The 16,928-nt window shown below is 48.6% G+C and overlaps 1 protein-coding gene across 1 annotated transcript in view; it reads right to left on the bottom strand.

Moving 5' to 3' along the window:
- Positions 1-16,928, bottom strand: part of LOC118381332 (EMILIN-2-like) — a 60,744-nt gene that overhangs the window by 35,094 nt on the left and 8,722 nt on the right. Inside the window, exons 3-6 of the mRNA XM_052464297.1 lie at positions 5,766-6,046; positions 4,303-5,651; positions 3,397-4,023; positions 2,485-2,752 (exon numbers count right to left, since the gene is read on the bottom strand). Of these exons, the coding sequence (XP_052320257.1) occupies positions 2,485-2,752; positions 3,397-4,023; positions 4,303-5,651; positions 5,766-6,046 (2,525 nt within the window). The remainder of the gene's footprint in view (positions 1-2,484; positions 2,753-3,396; positions 4,024-4,302; positions 5,652-5,765; positions 6,047-16,928) is intronic.

Raw genomic sequence — 16,928 nt, 5'->3', positions numbered from 1 at the left:
AATAAACCCCAGGAAGAGTAAGTAGCTGCTACATTGGCAGGAACTAATAGGGATCCTTAATAAAGGCAAATTCAAACTGGACCCTAAACTCATTGAGTTGGAGAGGGCACATAGGAATGACACTTTCTTCCCTGATGGATGGCCCAGATCTACAGTGAGGGAAAAAAGTATTTGATCCCCTGCTGATTTTGTACGTTTGCCCACTGACAAAGAAATTATCCGTCTATAATTTTAATTCTAGGTTTATTTGAACAGTGAGAGACAGAATAACAACAAAAATCCAGAAAAACACGTGAAATATAATAATAATAATAATAAATTGATTTGTATTTTATTTAGGGAAATAAGTATTTGACCCCCTCTCAATCAGGAAGATTTCTGGCTCCCAGGTGTCTTTCATACAGGTAACGAGCTGAAATTAGGAGCACACTCTTTAAAGGGAGTGCTCCTAATCTCAGATTGTTACCTGTATAAAAGACACCTGTCCACAGAAGCAATCAATCAGATTCCAAACTCTCCACCATGGCCAAGACCAAAGAGCTCACCAAGGATGTCAGGGACAAGATAGTAGACCTACACAAGGCTGGAATGGGCTATAAGAACATCACCAAGCAGCTTGTTGAGAAGGTGACAACACAAAATAACTGTTGCATCGGCCTGGGGCTCCACCGAAGATCTCACCTCGTGGAGTTGCAATGATCATAAGAACGGTGAGGAATCAGTCCAGAACTACACGGGAGGATCTTGTCAATGTTCTCGAGGCAGCTGGGACCATAGTCACCAAGAAAACCATTGGTAACACACTATGCCGTGAAGGACTGAAATCCTGCAGCGCCCGCAAGGCCCCCCTGCTCAAGAAAGCACATATACATGCCCGTCTGAAGTTTGCCAATGAACATCTGAATGATTCAGAGGACAACTGGGTGAAGGTGTTGTGGTCAGATGAGACCAAAATGGAGCTCTTTGGCATCAACTCAACTTGTCGTGTTTGGAGGAGGAGGAATGCTGCCTATGACCCCAAGAACACCATCCCCACTGTCAAACATGGAGGTGGAAACATTATGCTTTGGGTGTTTTTTTCCACTAAGGGAACAGGACACCTTCACAGCATCAAAGGGACGATGGACGGGGCCATGTACCGTCAAATCTTGGGTGAGAAATCCTTCTCTCAGCCAGGGCATTGAAAATGGGTCGTGGATGGGTATTCCAGCATGACAATGACCCAAAACACATGGCCAAGGCAACAAAGGAGTGGCTCAAGAAGAAGCACATTAAGGTCTCCAGACCTTAATCCCATAGAAAATCTGTGGAGGGACCTGAAGGATCGAGTTGCCAAACGTCAGCCCCGAAACCTTAATGACTTGGAGAAGATCTGCAAAGAGGAGTGGGACAAAATCCCTCCTGGGATGTGTGCAAACCTGGTGGCCAACTACAAGAAACATCTGACCTCTGTGATTGCCAACAAGGGTTTTGCCACCAAGTACTAAGTCATGTTATGCAGAGGGGTCAAATACTTATTTCCCTCATTAAAATTCAAATCAATTTAGAACATTGAAAAGCTAAAAAAGCTTTGTTAAAGTTTGGTCGCAAATGGGTCTTCCAAATGGCCAATAACCCCAAACATACTTCCAAAGTTGTGGCAAAATGGCTTCAGGGCAACAAAGTCAAGGTATTGGAGTGGCCATCACAAAGCCCTGACCTCAATCCCATAGAAGGTTTGTGGGCAAAACTGAAAAAGCGTGTGCGAGCAAGGAGGCCTACAAACCTGACTCAGTTACACCAGCTCTGTCAGGAGGAATGGGCCAAAATTCACCCAATTTATTGTGGGAAGCTTCTGGAAGGCTACCCAACATGTTTGTGAGTTAAACAATTTAAAGGCAATGCTACCAAATACTAATTGAGTGTATGTAATCTTCTGACCCACGGGAATGTGATGAAATAAATAATTCTCTCTACTATTATTCTGACATTTCACATTCTTAAAATGAAGTGGTGATTCAAACTGTCCTAAGACAGGGAATTGTTACTAGGATTAAATGTTGAAAAACTAATTGAGTGTATGTAAACTTCTGACCCACTGGGAATGTGATGAAAGAAATAAAAGCTGAAATAATCATTCTCGCTACTATTATTCTGACATTTCACATTCTTAAAATAGTGGTGATCCTAACTGACCTAAGACAGGGAATTTATACTAGCATTAAATGTCAGGAATTGTGAAAAACTGAGTTTAAATGTATCTGGCTAAGATAGATATATGTAAACTTCCGATTTCAACTGTATGTATTGTATATCATTTTTTGTGGTGTGGTTTTTTCAAGCCCCTGAGCTTCCAACTACACCTGCACACCGTTTATTTGTTTTTATCTGTACTGTTGTTGATCACTTGTTTTCACTTGGTACAAATAAATTAAACTACACAAAAACAAATCCACCCATTCATCCACCCATTCATCCATCCATCATCCACAGTATACTACTGACCTGTCTCCCTGGCGTTAGTGTCAGTGCTCCTGGTCTGTAGTGTCTTTAGGGAGGTCTCTAGGGTGGTGATGTCAGCAGCCTGTCTTTCCAGCATGGTGTTGACCCGGCTGACGTGGTGCCACAGCCCAGCGACGTGCTTCTCCAACCCCTCCTTCACTCCCCGCACCCTGGCCGACACCCCGTCCAGCTGAACACACACTTTCTCCAGGCGCTGGACACGCCCCTCCACCCCAGACACACCAGAGCAACGCTGAAGTTCTGTCTGCACCTAAGAAGAAGAGCAATCTTAATATTTTTGGATATCAAGGAAATTACAACAAGATATCAACACAGATAATAGTGTTATCCACTAACTAATAACTGACAACTAGACTACTAGACAACTAACTGGCTAGTGAAATAACAGACTACTAGACAACTAACTGGCTAGTGACATAACAGACTACTAGATAACTAACTGGCTAGTGACATAACAGACTACTAGACAACTAACTGGCTAGTGACATAACAGACTACTAGACAACTAACTGGTTAGTAAGATAACAGACTACTAGACAACTAACTGGTTAGTAAGATAACAGACTACTAGATAACTAACTGGCTAGTGACATAACGGACTATTAGATAACTAACTGGTGAGTGACATAACAGACTACTAGACAACTAACTGGTTAGTAAGATAACAGACTACTAGATAACTAACTGGCTAGTGACATAACAGACTACTAGATAACTAACTGGCTAGTGACATAACAGACTACTAGATAACTAACTGGCTAGTGACATAACAGACTTTTAGATAACTGACTGGTGAGTGAGATAACAGACTACTAGACAACTAACTGGTTAGTAATATAACAGACTACTAGATAACTAACTGGCTAGTGACATAACAGACTACTAGATAACTACCTGGTTAGTGAGGCTGTCCAGTTTGGTTCTCAGCTCCTCCACCTGGCTGCTGCTGCTTCCCTCCACCTCTCCTCTGGGGACCGTTACCTCAGACGCACTCTGGATCCTGCCTGGACCGATAGTAGTGGCACCAAACCCACCTAACCCTTCCCCTGGCCTGGCCCCTGCTTTGGCCCCTGCCCCAACCTGGCAGCAGGTGTTGTAGGTGGTGTTAATCCTGGTGAGGTCCTGGGTGTACCTGCTCAGAGAGTCCCCCAGCCCTGTCACTGCCCCACCCAGACCCCCTACGTTGTCCTGCAGGATCACCATCCCCCTCTGGAGGTCCTCCAGCTCCTTAACGCTCCGCTTCTGCCCCACCATTTGCCTGTCTATAATCTCCTCCAGCTCTCTCAGTTTGTCAGAGTTGGACGTCACATCCGTGTGGAGGATATCCAGGTCGTTACGACAGAGCTTCAGGTCCTTCACCACACTGTCCAGAACTACAGGGTGGGAGGAAGCTCCAGGGTTGGTGTTGGGAAACCCTCCGGTGTTAGGTCCTCCACCACAGCCGTGAGCACAGAGCTCAGCCACAGCGGTCACCTTGTCATTGAGACCCTGCAGAAGAAACTTGTTGTTGTTCAACTCAGCCTGCAGGAGGGAACAAGACAGAATCTGTTACCATGGACACATAACACACAAACCCACTGCCATGTGCAGTGCAGCACCCACAACGGCTGGAGATGGTACCTGGGAACTGCAATGCAGCACCCACAAAGGCACAATGGCTAGAGATGGTACCTGGGATCTGAGACTAGCAGCCCTCCGGTTGCCAGATCATCTCCCACTTTCTATCACCAGGTCTGATATTAAAACCAACAACGTTCCCAAAACCTGTCCTCCTCTACCAGAGTTGTCTACCTATAGTACCTGAAGGTCCACGCTCCCTCCTCCTCCAACAGGATATGACTCGTTGTTCATCTCGACCAGCATGGTAGTAAACTGGTCTTCCAGTACGTTTACTCGTTCCTCCAGCAGCTGTCGTAGCTCCGCCCCTTGCTCGGCTAGTGCCCGGGTCAGCTTCTCCTCCACGTAGAAACAGTGGACCTCCGCGTTCTGCTCTGTCACATTCAGACGCGCCTCTAACTCCTCCAGCCGAGACCCCACCTCTCCCTCTAGTCCTAACCCCTCCCCCTCTAGCTCCCCCCGTGGAGAGGACAGGTACTGCAGCTCATTGTCCATGCGGGCATTCAGGATACGATGGGCCTCCGCCACACGCTCCAGCTCCCTCCACAGATCAGATAGGTCACCACGCTGGACAGCTGGTAGGATACCTGGTGGCTGGTTATCCTGTCTAGCCAGGTCGGTCTGTCTGGCAGGGGCAGTTTGGCTAAGGCTGGGTTTGGAATCAGTCTGTCTAACATTAGGTTTAGTGTCAGTCTGTCTAACATTAGGTTTGGGGTCAGTCTGTCTGAGTGACCGGCCGGGCTGGTCGGAGGCAGTGATGTCCAGTCTCAACTCCCTGATCTCCTGCTTTAGCTGCTCCTCCTTGTCCACCATCTCAGTCAAACTGAGCAGTCCTCTCTCCCGCTCCTCCTCACACCTCCTCTCCATCAGCTGGATCCTTCCATCACAGAATTTCTGCAGCTTCTCCACCTCCTTCCCTATCCTCTCCTCTATCGTTCTCTCCATGCTGTCCTCCATGTTCTTCCTCAGGAAGCCCAGCTGCCTGTCCATGTATTTGTCTAGTACCTCCTCCAGGTCAGCAGGGGCCCCACCCCCAACAGGGTTAGGGTCAGGGTCTTGCTGTGTCTGAGAGGCATCAAGCAGCAGGCGAATATGACCGCTGTGTGAGGTCACGGTACCTCTCAGCTCCTCCAGAGCCTCCTCTTTACTCTTCAGAGAGGTGTTGACATCATCCAACCTGGCCAGGACCTTTTCTAGCCCCCTGTCCCCCTGGACTGGTCCCCTGGTGGCCTGGTGCCCGTCGATCACTGACCCCTGGTGGTTGTCTGGTGGTACTGCGGCCTGCTCTATGTCGGGGGCGTGGACACTGTCAGGGGTCACAGCGCGGAGGTTGTTGAGCAGGGTGACCAGCATCTTGGAGGTGTCCTCCTGAAGGTCAGATCTCAGAGTGGAGCTCAGCCCAGTTATCGCAGCCTGCAGTGCCCCCACTGTTTGGGAGAGGCGCTGCACCTCCCCCTCCAGGAGACGCACCCTGTCTTTTTCTGCTCCTCCATGCCTCCCCTCATACACCCCAGTCTCCCTCCTCTCTGGCCCTGAGACAGAGGACACAGTTAAGTCAATAACACATTAACACACTTCATATACGAGTCCATCTCTAAGAAGAAGATTGAGAAAGCAGCAACATGTAATGTTGTAAAGTATCTTACTCTGTGGGTGTCTGGTCTGTCCAGGGATGGATCTGGTCTGAGGGTAGTGTGGTGCTTCCTCTGAGTTATGGTTCTGGTGAGGCTGTGACCCTGCTGGCACTGTCTGTCTGTTAGGGTACTGGGTTTGGGGTGGCTGTGACCCGGCTGGTACTGTCTGTCTGTTAGGAGCAGCCTTCAGCTCAGAGCAGTCTGGTCCCTGGTAACTAGGGCAACACCTCCACTCCAGGTCTGTCACCGTCTTATAGGCGATCTTATAGGCCGGCCGGAACCGCGTCCGATACCTGGGAGAGAAGGCAGGACAAACCTGTAAGTGCATACACACACACAGACACAAACGCAGGCACGCACAAACACACAAAGACAAACGTCTTCAAATTTCTACTTAAGTCTATGACATTATTCCTCTTTTGATAATAGAATCTTTGTTGAGAATATTACAAACTGATGCTAAACTTAAAAGGATAGACGTGTTGCAGATGCAATCATTATGTAGGTGTAGTAGAGGATGAAACAGGGTCTGTACCACCAGTAAGTACAGATTGTAGCTTGGCTCTCGACTGGTTTAAGACACTGCATCTCAGTGCAAGAGGCATTAGGGTTGGGCTGCATCACATCCGGCCGTGACTGGGATTCCCATAGGGAGGCTCACAATTGGCCCAGCATCGTCCGGGATTGGCCATCATTGTAAATAAGAATTTGTTCTTAACTGACTTGCCTAGTAACTGGATCCTGGACTTCCTGACGGGCCACCCCCAGGTGGTAAGTGTAGGCAACAACACATCTGCCATGCTGATCCTCAGCACTGGGGCCCCTCAGGGGTGTGTACTTAGTCCCCTCCTGTATTCCCTGCTTACCCACGACTGCGTGGCCAAACATGACTCTAACACCATCATTAAGTTTGCTGACGACACAACGGTGGTAAGCCTGATCACCGACAATGATGAGATGGCCTATAGGGAGGTCAGAGAACTGGCAGTGTGGTGCCAGGACAACAACCTCTCCCTCAATGTGAGCAAGACAAAGTAGCTGGAAAAGGCGGACCAAACAGGCCCCCATTAACATCGACAGGGCTGTAGTGTAGCGGGTTGAGAGTTTCAAGTTCCTTGGGGTCCACATCACCAAAGTACTATCATGGTCCAAACATACCAAGACAGTCGTGAAGAGGGCACGACAAAACCTTTTCCCCCTCAGGAGACTGAAAAGATCTGGCATGGGCCCCCAGATTCTCAAAAGGTTCTACAGCTGCACCATTGAGAGCATCACCGCCTGTTATGGCAACTGCTCGACATCTGACCGTAATGCGCTACAGAGGGTAGTGTGAATGGCCCAGTACATCATTGGGGCTAAGCTTCCTGCCATCCAGGACCTATATAATAGGCAGTGTCAGAGGAAAGCCAATAAAATTGACAGAGACTCCAGTCACTCAAGTTATAGAATGTTTTCTCTGATTCCGCATGGAAAGCGGTACCAGAGCGCCAAGTCTAAAAAAGACTAAAAGGACTAAAAGGCTCCTCAACAGCTTCTACCCCAAGCCATTAGACTGCTGAACAATTCATAAAAATCGCACCGGACAATTTGCATTGACACACCCCCCGTTCTACACTGCTGCGACATACTGTTTGTATGTTACCTATGCATAGTCACTTCACCTCCACCTACATGTTCAGATTACCTCAACTAGTCTATACCCCTGCACACTGACTCGGTACCGGTACCCCCTGTATATAGCCTCGGTATTGTTATTCTTATTGTGTTACTGTTTATTATTACTTTTTATTTTAGTCTACTTGGTAAATATTTTCTTTTTCTTGAACTGCACTGTTGATTAAGGGCTTAAATATTTCACTGTAAAGTCTAACACTTGTTGTATTCGGCGCATGTGGAAAATAAAGTTTGATCTGAAATAAAGTTTAAATAAAAAATGTCAATAGTAGTATAAATCCCCACAGCAGGACAATTTCCTGGAAAGAAACTCAACTGGTGTTGCTCATTCAGCCGACAGAAACTTTGAACTTGTCCCCATTAAGCAACGAGTTGGAGTCAGAGGCCGAGGCTTCTCAGGTCTCTACTCCTCCCGTTACAGGGTCTGAGCCGCTGAAGCCTTCCACCATTAGCTCTGACAAATTGAAAACCTGAGTCATTGGCGATGACATTACCCACAATATTAGACTTAAAAGAATCATCCAGCGATCATACACTGTTTACCAGGGGGCAGGGCTACCGACGTTAAGGCTAATCTGTTTACCAGGGGGCAGGGCTACTGACGTTAAGGATAATCTGAAGATGGTGCTGGCTAAGGCTAAAACTGCCGAGTGTGGAGAGTATAGACATATTGTTATCCACGTCGGCACCAACGAGGTTAGGATGAAACAGTCAGAGGTCACCAAGCGCAGCATAGCTTCAGCGTGTAAATTATCCAGAAAGATTGTATCGGCATTGAGTAATTGTCTCTGTCCCCTTCCCAGTCAGGGGGAGTGATGAGCTCTACAGCAGAGTCTCTGTCCCCTTCCCAGTTAGGGGGAGTGATGAGCTCTACAGCAGAGTCTCTGGCCCCCTCCCAGTTAGGGGGAGTGATGAGCTCTACAGCAGAGTCTCTGTCCCCTTCCCAGTTAGGGGGAGTGATGAGCTCTACAGCAGAGTCTCTGGCCCCCTCCCAGTTAGGGGGAGTGATGAGCTCTACAGCAGAGTCTCTGGCCCCTCCCAGTTAGGGGGAGTGATGAGCTCTACAGCAGAGTCTCTGGCCCCCTCCCAGTTAGGGGGAGTGATGAGCTCTACAGCAGAGCCTCTGGCCCCTCCCAGTTAGGGGGAGTGATGAGCTCTACAGCAGAGTCTCTGGCCCCCTCCCAGTTAGGGGGAGTGATGAGCTCTACAGCAGAGTCTCTGGCCCCCTCCCAGTTAGGGGGAGTGATGAGCTCTACAGCAGAGTCTCTGGCCCCCTCCCAGTTAGGGGGAGTGATGAGCTCTACAGCAGAGTCTCTGGCCCCCTCCCAGTTAGGGGGAGTGATGAGCTCTACAGCAGAGTCTCTGGCCCCCTCCCAGTTAGGGGGAGTGATGAGCTCTACAGCAGAGTCTCTGGCCCCCTCCCAGTTAGGGGGAGTGATGAGCTCTACAGCAGAGTCTCTGGCCCCCTCCCAGTTAGGGGAGTGATGAGCTCTACAGCAGAGTCTCTGGCCCCTCCCAGTTAGGGGAGTGATGAGCTCTACAGCAGAGTCTCTGGCCCCCTCCCAGTTAGGGGAGTGATGAGCTCTACAGCAGAGTCTCTGGCCCCCTCCCAGTTAGGGGGAGTGATGAGCTCTACAGCAGAGTGAGCTCTGGCCCCCTCCCAGTTAGGGGGAGTGATGAGCTCTACAGCAGAGTCTCTGGCCCCCTCCCAGTTAGGGGGAGTGATGAGCTCTACAGCAGAGTCTCTGGCCCCCTCCCAGTTAGGGGGAGTGATGAGCTCTACAGCAGAGTCTCTGGCCCCCTCCCATTTAGGGGGAGTGATGAGCTCTACAGCAGAGTCTCTGGCCCCCTCCCAGTTAGGGGGAGTGATGAGCTCTACAGCAGAGTCTCTGGCCCCCTCCCAGTTAGGGGAGTGATGAGCTCTACAGCAGAGTCTCTGGCCCCCTCCCAGTTAGGGGGAGTGATGAGCTCTACAGCAGAGTCTCTGGCCCCCTCCCAGTTAGGGGAGTGATGAGCTCTACAGCAGAGTCTCTGGCCCCCTCCCAGTTAGGGGAGTGATGAGCTCTACAGCAGAGTCTCTGGCCCCCTCCCAGTTAGGGGGGGGAGCTCTACAGCAGAGCTCCCAGTTAGGGGAGTGACAGCAGAGTCTCTGGCCCCCTCCCAGTTAGGGGAGTGATGAGCTCTACAGCAGAGTCTCTGGTCCCCTTCCCAGTTAGGGGGAATGATGAGCTCTACAGCAGAGTCTCTGGCCCCCTCCCAGTTAGGGGAGTGATGAGCTCTACAGCAGAGTCTCTGGCCCCCTCCCAGTTAGGGGGAGTGATGAGCTCTACAGCAGAGTCTCTGGCCCCCTCCCAGTTAGGGGGAGTGATGAGCTCTACAGCAGAGTCTCTGGCCCCCTCCCAGTTAGGGGGAGTGATGAGCTCTACAGCAGAGTCTCTGGCCCCCTCCCAGTTAGGGGAGTGATGAGCTCTACAGCAGAGTCTCTGGCCCCCTCCCAGTTAGGGGAGTGATGAGCTCTACAGCAGAGTCTCTGGCCCCCTCCCAGTTAGGGGGAGTGATGAGCTCTACAGCAGAGTCTCTGTCCCCCTCCCAGTTAGGGGGAGTGATGAGCTCTACAGCAGAGTCTCTGGCCCCCTCCCAGTTAGGGGGAGTGATGAGCTCTACAGCAGAGTCTCACAACTCAATCGCTGGTTGAAAACTGTTTTCTGCTCCTCCCAAAAGTAAAGTGGCTGTTCCACTGGATGTCATAAGGTGAATGCACCAATTTGTAAGTCGCTCTGGATAAGAGCGTATGTAGATGCAGTCCCTAAAAACAAAAAAAATGAATATATTTGTTAAAAGAAAAGAAAATACCCGAGCCCAAGCTTCCAGAAAATTGGAACAGAAATGGTGCTTCAAACTGGAAGTCTTCCGACTACCTTGGAAATATATATGAATAATAATATCAGTATCGAAGAGCCCTCACTCCTGCTCGATCATCCTATTTTTCCAACCTAGTTGAGGAGAATACTAACAATCCTAAATTTATTTTTTGATACTGTCGCAAAGCTAACTAAAAAGCAACATTCCTCAAGAGAGGATGGCTTCCACTTCAGCAGTGATACATTTATGAACTTCTTGACAAAAATATCATGATCATTTGAAAGCAAATTACGGACTCCTCTTTGAATCTGCGTATTTCTCCAAAACTCAGTTGTCCTGAGTCTGCACAGAACTGACAGGACCTAGGATCAATGGAGACACTCACATTTTTTAATCCTGTATCTCTTGACACTGTTAGGTTCTAATTATCAGAGTAAATAACTCAATGGACATTATGAAAGCATAACCAAGTTTAATTCTTCCAAGAGGATCAATACAGCTGCATTAGACAAAACATGTTTCCACCACCACAAGTGTATATACTCCAATTTAAGAACTCCTCTTTCTCTCCAATCCTTACATCTATGATGATTCGACAGGAAGACGAAGTAATAGGGTGATAAGCCATCATTTCTCCCTTAAGGGGATCTGACCTGACCTCAACCCCTCATTTGCCTAATCCACAGATGTCCATCCGTATCCCCTACAGCAATCCTGTGACTTCTTCCTGTCCACCACATTCCAAAACCATCTGGCCCTACAGATTACCATTAACTTCTGATGTAAAAAAAACTCTAGCATAGCAATGTTCCAAGTTTAACCCAGAATCCAACAACACATGAATTAAAAATAGTCACAGCCTCTAAACCTTCAAGCTGCATACTGGACCCTATTCCTACTAAACTACTGAAAGAGCTACTTCCTGTGCTTGGCCCTCCTATGTTGAACAATAAATGACTCCCTATCCACCGGATGTGTACCAAACTCACTAAAAGTGACAGTAATAAAGCCTCTCTTGAAAAAGCCAAATCTTGACCCAGAAAATGTACAAAACTATTGGCCTATATCGAATCTCTCATCTCTGGGTGATGTCATTCGGAAACACAATGTCAGTTTTCACTGCTATGCGGATGACACACAGCTGTACATTTTGATGAAACATGGTGAAGCCCCAAAATTTCCTATTCTGGACACCTTTGTTTCGGACATAAGGAAGTGGATGGCGGGAAATGTTTTACTTTTAATCCCGGACGAAACAGAGATGCTAGTTCTAGGTCCCAAGAAACAAAGAGACCTTCTGTTGGATCTGACAATTAATCTCGATGGTTGTACAGTCGTCTCAAATAAAACTGTGAAGGACCTCCGCGTTACTCTGGACCCTGAACTCTCTTTTGATGAACATATTGAGAATATATCAAGGAGGGGCCTCCTTAGCGGTGGGAAGCCCGGACCTGATACAGACTTCAAACAGCATCGCTGCCCTGGATCCAGAGGTTCCAGCAACTTCATCCCTTGGGGCTTCCACTTCGTGATCAGATCCAGAGGTACCAGTGCCTTCGTCCCCTGTTCTGTCTCCCTCTCCGGTGGCTTCTACGGTGAATGAGGCTCCGGAGGTACCTGCACCTTCGTCCCCTGTTCTGTCTCCTTCTCCGGTGGCTTCTACGGTGAATGAGGATTCATTGGTTATGGGAGGCTTCAACCGGGTGCCAAGAGTTGCAGCTGTGCGAGATGGTGCCTCTCGCCAGTCCTTGACGGGTCAACCTGAATCATACGAGGTGTAGTAATGGGTGTATTTCCTCTCCCATCTCGCCGGCTGTTGTTTTAGACAGCTCTAAGGTACCAAATGGCTTGGTTACTGGAGAAAAATACATGATCTACCCCAGGGCACAAGAACAGGGTATTACTAGGCTCCCCACCGTTATACGTCAATACATAGAGGTTGATGCTGTTGCAGCCCACATGGAATTCTATCCCATTAGGAATGGTAGCTCGGAATGGCTGAAACAGGATTTTGAAGAACTGATTCTGTCTCTGCTGGACACAAAAATACGTTCTATAATTTCTGGCTCTGTGCCCTTGCTGGGTCGATGTAGTGAACATTTTAGCAGTCTATAGCGCTTCACAACTGGCTATGTGACTTCTGCAGCTTCATTGGTGTGTCAAAGTTGTCTACAAAAGTAACCTAATGAAGCAGAGAATCCACCCTAATCACAGAGGTGCCTGGATCTTCCCCCATACAGCCTCCAGTTGCCTGTTCTTCCCCCATACAGCCTCCAGTTTCCTGTTCTCCCCCCATACAGCCTCCAGTTGCCTGTTCTTCCCCCATACAGCCTCCAGTTGCCTGTTCTTCCCCCTACAGCCTCCAGTTGTTCTTCCCCCATACAGCCTCCAGTTGCCTGTTCTTGCCCCCCATACAGCCTCCAGTTCCAGCCTGTTCTTCCCCCATACAGCCTCCAGTTGCCTGTTCTTCCCCATACAGCCTCCAGTTGCCTGTTCTTCCCCCATACAGCCTCCAGTTGCCTGTTCTTCCCCCATACAGCCTCCAGTTGCCTGTTCTTCCCCCATACAGCCTCCAGTTGCCTGTTCTTCCCCCATACAGCCTCCAGTGCCTGTTCTTCCCCTACAGCCTTCTTCCCCATACAGCCTCCAGTTGCCTGTTCTTCCCCATACAGCCTCCAGTTGCCTGTTCTTCCCCCATACAGCCTCCAGTTGCCTGTTCTTCCCCATACAGTCTCCAGTTGCCTGTTCTACAGCCTCCAGTTGCCTGTTCTTCCCCCATACAGCCTCCAGTTGCCTGTTCTTCCCCCATACAGCCTCCAGTTGCCTGTTCTTCCCCCATACAGCCTCCAGTTGCCTGTTCTTCCCCCATACAGCCTCCAGTTGCCTGTTCTTCCCCCATACAGCCTCCAGTTGCCTGTTCTTCCCCCATACAGCCTCCAGTTGCCTGTTCTTCCCCCATACAGCCTCCAGTTGCCTGTTCTTCCCCATACAGCCTCCAGTTGCCTGTTCTTCCCCATACAGCCTCCAGTTGCCTGTTCTTCCCCCATACAGCCTCCAGTTGCCTGTTCTTCCCCATACAGCCTCCAGTTGCCTGTTCTTCCCCATACAGCCTCCAGTTGCCTGTTCTTACAGCCCCATACAGCCTTCCCCCATACAGCCTTGCCTGTTCTTCCCCCATACAGCCTCCAGTTGCCTGTTCTTCCCCCATACAGCCTCCAGCCTGCCTGTTCTTCCCCTACATACAGCTCCAGCTGCCTGTTCTTCCCCCATACAGCCTCCCCCCAGTTGCCTGTTCTTCCCCCATACAGCCTCCAGTTGCCTGTTCTTCCCCATACAGCCTCCAGTTGCCTGTTCTTCCCCCATACAGCCTCCAGTTGCCTGTTCTTCCCCCATACAGCCTCCAGTTCTTCCCCATACAGCCTCCCTGTTCTTCCCCATACAGCCTCCAGTTGCCTGTTCTTCCCCCATACAGCCTCCAGTTGCCTGTTCTTCCCCATACAGCCTCCAGTTGCCCTGTTCTTCCCCATACAGCCTCCAGTTGCCTGTTCTTCCCCATACAGCCTCTAATTGCCTGTTCTTCCCCCATACAGCCTCCAGTTGCCTGTTCTTCCCCATACAGCCTCCAGTTGCCAGTTCTTCCCCCATACAGCCTCTAATTGCCTGTTCTTCCCCCATACAGCCTCCAGTTGCCTGTTCTTCCCCATACAGTCTCTAATTGCCTGTTCTTCCCCCTACAGTCTCTAATTGCCTGTTCTTCCCCCATACAGCCTCCAGTTGCCTGTTCTTCCCCATACAGCCTCTAATTGCCTGTTCTTCCCCCATACAAAAAATATATATATTCAAAAAATAAATAAGGTATTAGGTGAACAATAGGTAAGTATAGAAATAAAAACAACAGTAAAAAGACAGTGAAAAATATAATTAGTGTGTCTATATACAGTAGCGAGGCTATAGCAGTAGCGAGGCTATATACAGGCACCAGTTAGTCGGGCTGATTGAGGTAGTATGTAAATGTAGATATGGTTAATAAAGTGACTTTGCATATATGATAAAGAGAGAGTAGCAGTAGCGTAAAAGATGACACAATGTAAATACCCAGTTAGATGGAAAGCAACAGATAGGTGGATAGCAACAGATAGGTGGACACCAACAGATAGGTGGACAGCAACAGAAAGAGAGAGCAACAGATAGGTGGACACTATATACAACAGATAGGTGGACACCAACAGATAGGTGGACACCAACAGATAGGTGGACACCAACAGAAAGAGAGAGCGTAAAAAAGATGAACAGATAGGTGGACACCAACAGATAGGTGGACAGCAACAGAAAGAGAGAGCAACAGAAAGAGAGAGCAACAGAAAGAGAGAGCAACAGATAGGTGGACACCAACAGAAAGAGAGAGCAACAGAAAGAGAGAGCAACCGATAGGTGGACACCAACAGATAGGTGGACACCAACAGACAGGTGGACACCAATAGAAAGAGAGAGCAACAGAAAGAGAGAGCAACAGAAAGAGAGAGCAACAGATAGGTGGACACCAACAGAAAGAGAGAGCAACAGAAAGAGAGAGCAACAGACAGGAGGATAGCAACAGACAGGTGGACAGCAACAGACAGGTGGAGAGCAACAGATAGGTGGACACCAACAGATAAAGAGAAAGCAACAGAAAGAGAGAGCAACAGATAGGTGGACACCAACAGATAGGTGGACACCAACAGAAAGAGAGAGCAACAGAAAGAGAGAGCAACAGAAAGAGAGAGCAACAGAAAGAGAGAGCAACAGAAAGAGAGAGCAACAGAAAGAGAGAGCAACAGAAAGAGAGAGCAACAGAAAGAGAGAGCAACAGAAAGAGAGAGCAACAGAAAGAGAGAGCAACAGAAAGAGAGAGCAACAGAAAGAGAGAGCAACAGAGAGAGAGAGAAACAGATAGGTGGACACCAACATAAAGAGAGAGCAACATAAAGAGAGAGCAACAGAAAGAGAGAGCAACATAAAGAGAGAGCAACATAAAGAGAGGTGGAGCAACAGATAGGTGGACAGCAACAACAGAAGAGAGCAACAAAGGTGGACAGCAACAGAAAGAGAGAGCAACAGAAAGAGAGAGCAACAGAAAGAGAGAGACACCAACAGATAGGTGGACAGACAGGTGGACAGCAACAGAAAGAGAGGTGGAGCAACAGATAGGTGGACAGCAACAGAAGAGAGCAACAGAAAGAGAGCAACAAAGGTGGACAGCAACAGATAGGTGGACAGCAACAGAAAGAGAGAGCAACAGAAAGAGAGAGCAACAGAAAGAGAGAGCAACAGAAAGGTGGATAGCAACATAAAGAGAGAGAAACAGATAGGTGGACAGCAACAGAAAGAGATAGCAACAGACAGGAGGATAGCAACAGACAGGTGGACAGCAACAGATAGGTGGACATCAACAGATAAAGAGAAAGCAACAGAAAGAGAGAGCAACAGATAGGTGGACACCAACAGAAAGAGAGAGCAACAGAAAGAGAGAGCAACAGACAGGAGGATAGCAACAGACAGGTGGACAGCAACAGACAGGTGGAGAGCAACAGATAGGTGGACACCAACAGATAAAGAGAAAGCAACAGAAAGAGAGAGCAACAGATAGGTGGACACCAACAGATAGGTGGACACCAACAGATAGGTGGACACCAACAGATAGGTGGACACCAACAGATAGGTGGACACCAACAGAAAGGGAGAGCAACAGAAAGAGAGAGCAACAGAAAGAGAGAGCAACAGAAAGAGAGAGCAACAGAAAGAGAGAGCAACAGAAAGAGAGAGCAACAGAAACAGAGAGCAACAGAAACAGAGAGCAACAGAAACAGAGAGCAACAGAAAGAGAGAGCAACAGAAAGAGAGAGCAACAGAAAGAGAGAGCAACAGATAGAGAGAGAAACAGATAGGTGGACACCAACAGATAGGTGGACACCAACAGAAAGAGAGAGCAACATAAAGAGAGAGCAACAGATAGGTGGACAGCAACAGAAGAGAGCAACAAAGGTGGACAGCAACAGATAGGTGGACAGCAACAGAAAGAGAGAGCAACAGAAAGAGAGAGCAACAGAAAGAGAGAGCAACAGAAAGAGAGAGCAACAGAAAGAGAGCAACAGATAGGTGGACACCAACAGAAAGAGAGAGCAACAGAAAGAGAGAGCAACAGAAAGAGAGAGCAACAGAAAGAGAGAGCAACAGATAGAGAGAGCAACAGATAGGTGGACAGCAACAGAAGAGAGCAACAAAGGTGGACAGCAACAGATAGGTGGTCAGCAACAGAAAGAGAGAGCAACAGAAAGAGAGAGCAACAGATTGGTGGACAGCAACAGAAAGAGAGAGCAACAGAAAGGTGGACAGCAACAGAAGAGAGCAACAGAAAGAGAGCAACAAAGGTGGACAGCAACAGATAGGTGGACAGCAACAGAAAGAGAGAGCAACAGAAAGAGAGAGCAACAGAAAGGTGGATAGCAACAGAAAGATAGAGAAACAGATAGGTGGACACCAACAGATAGGTGGACACCAACAGAAAGGGAGAGCAACAGAAAGAGAGAGCAACAGAAAGAGAGAGCAACAGAAAGAGAAAGCAACAGAAAGGTGGACAGCAACAGAAGGTGGACAGCAACA

The sequence above is a fragment of the Oncorhynchus keta genome, chromosome 15 (assembly GCF_023373465.1).
Source record: "Oncorhynchus keta strain PuntledgeMale-10-30-2019 chromosome 15, Oket_V2, whole genome shotgun sequence".
In the NCBI taxonomy this organism is placed as follows: Eukaryota; Metazoa; Chordata; class Actinopteri; order Salmoniformes; family Salmonidae; genus Oncorhynchus; species Oncorhynchus keta.
The sequence above is the reverse complement of the archived record's forward strand: the minus strand, read 5'-3'. Positions and strand labels throughout refer to the sequence as shown.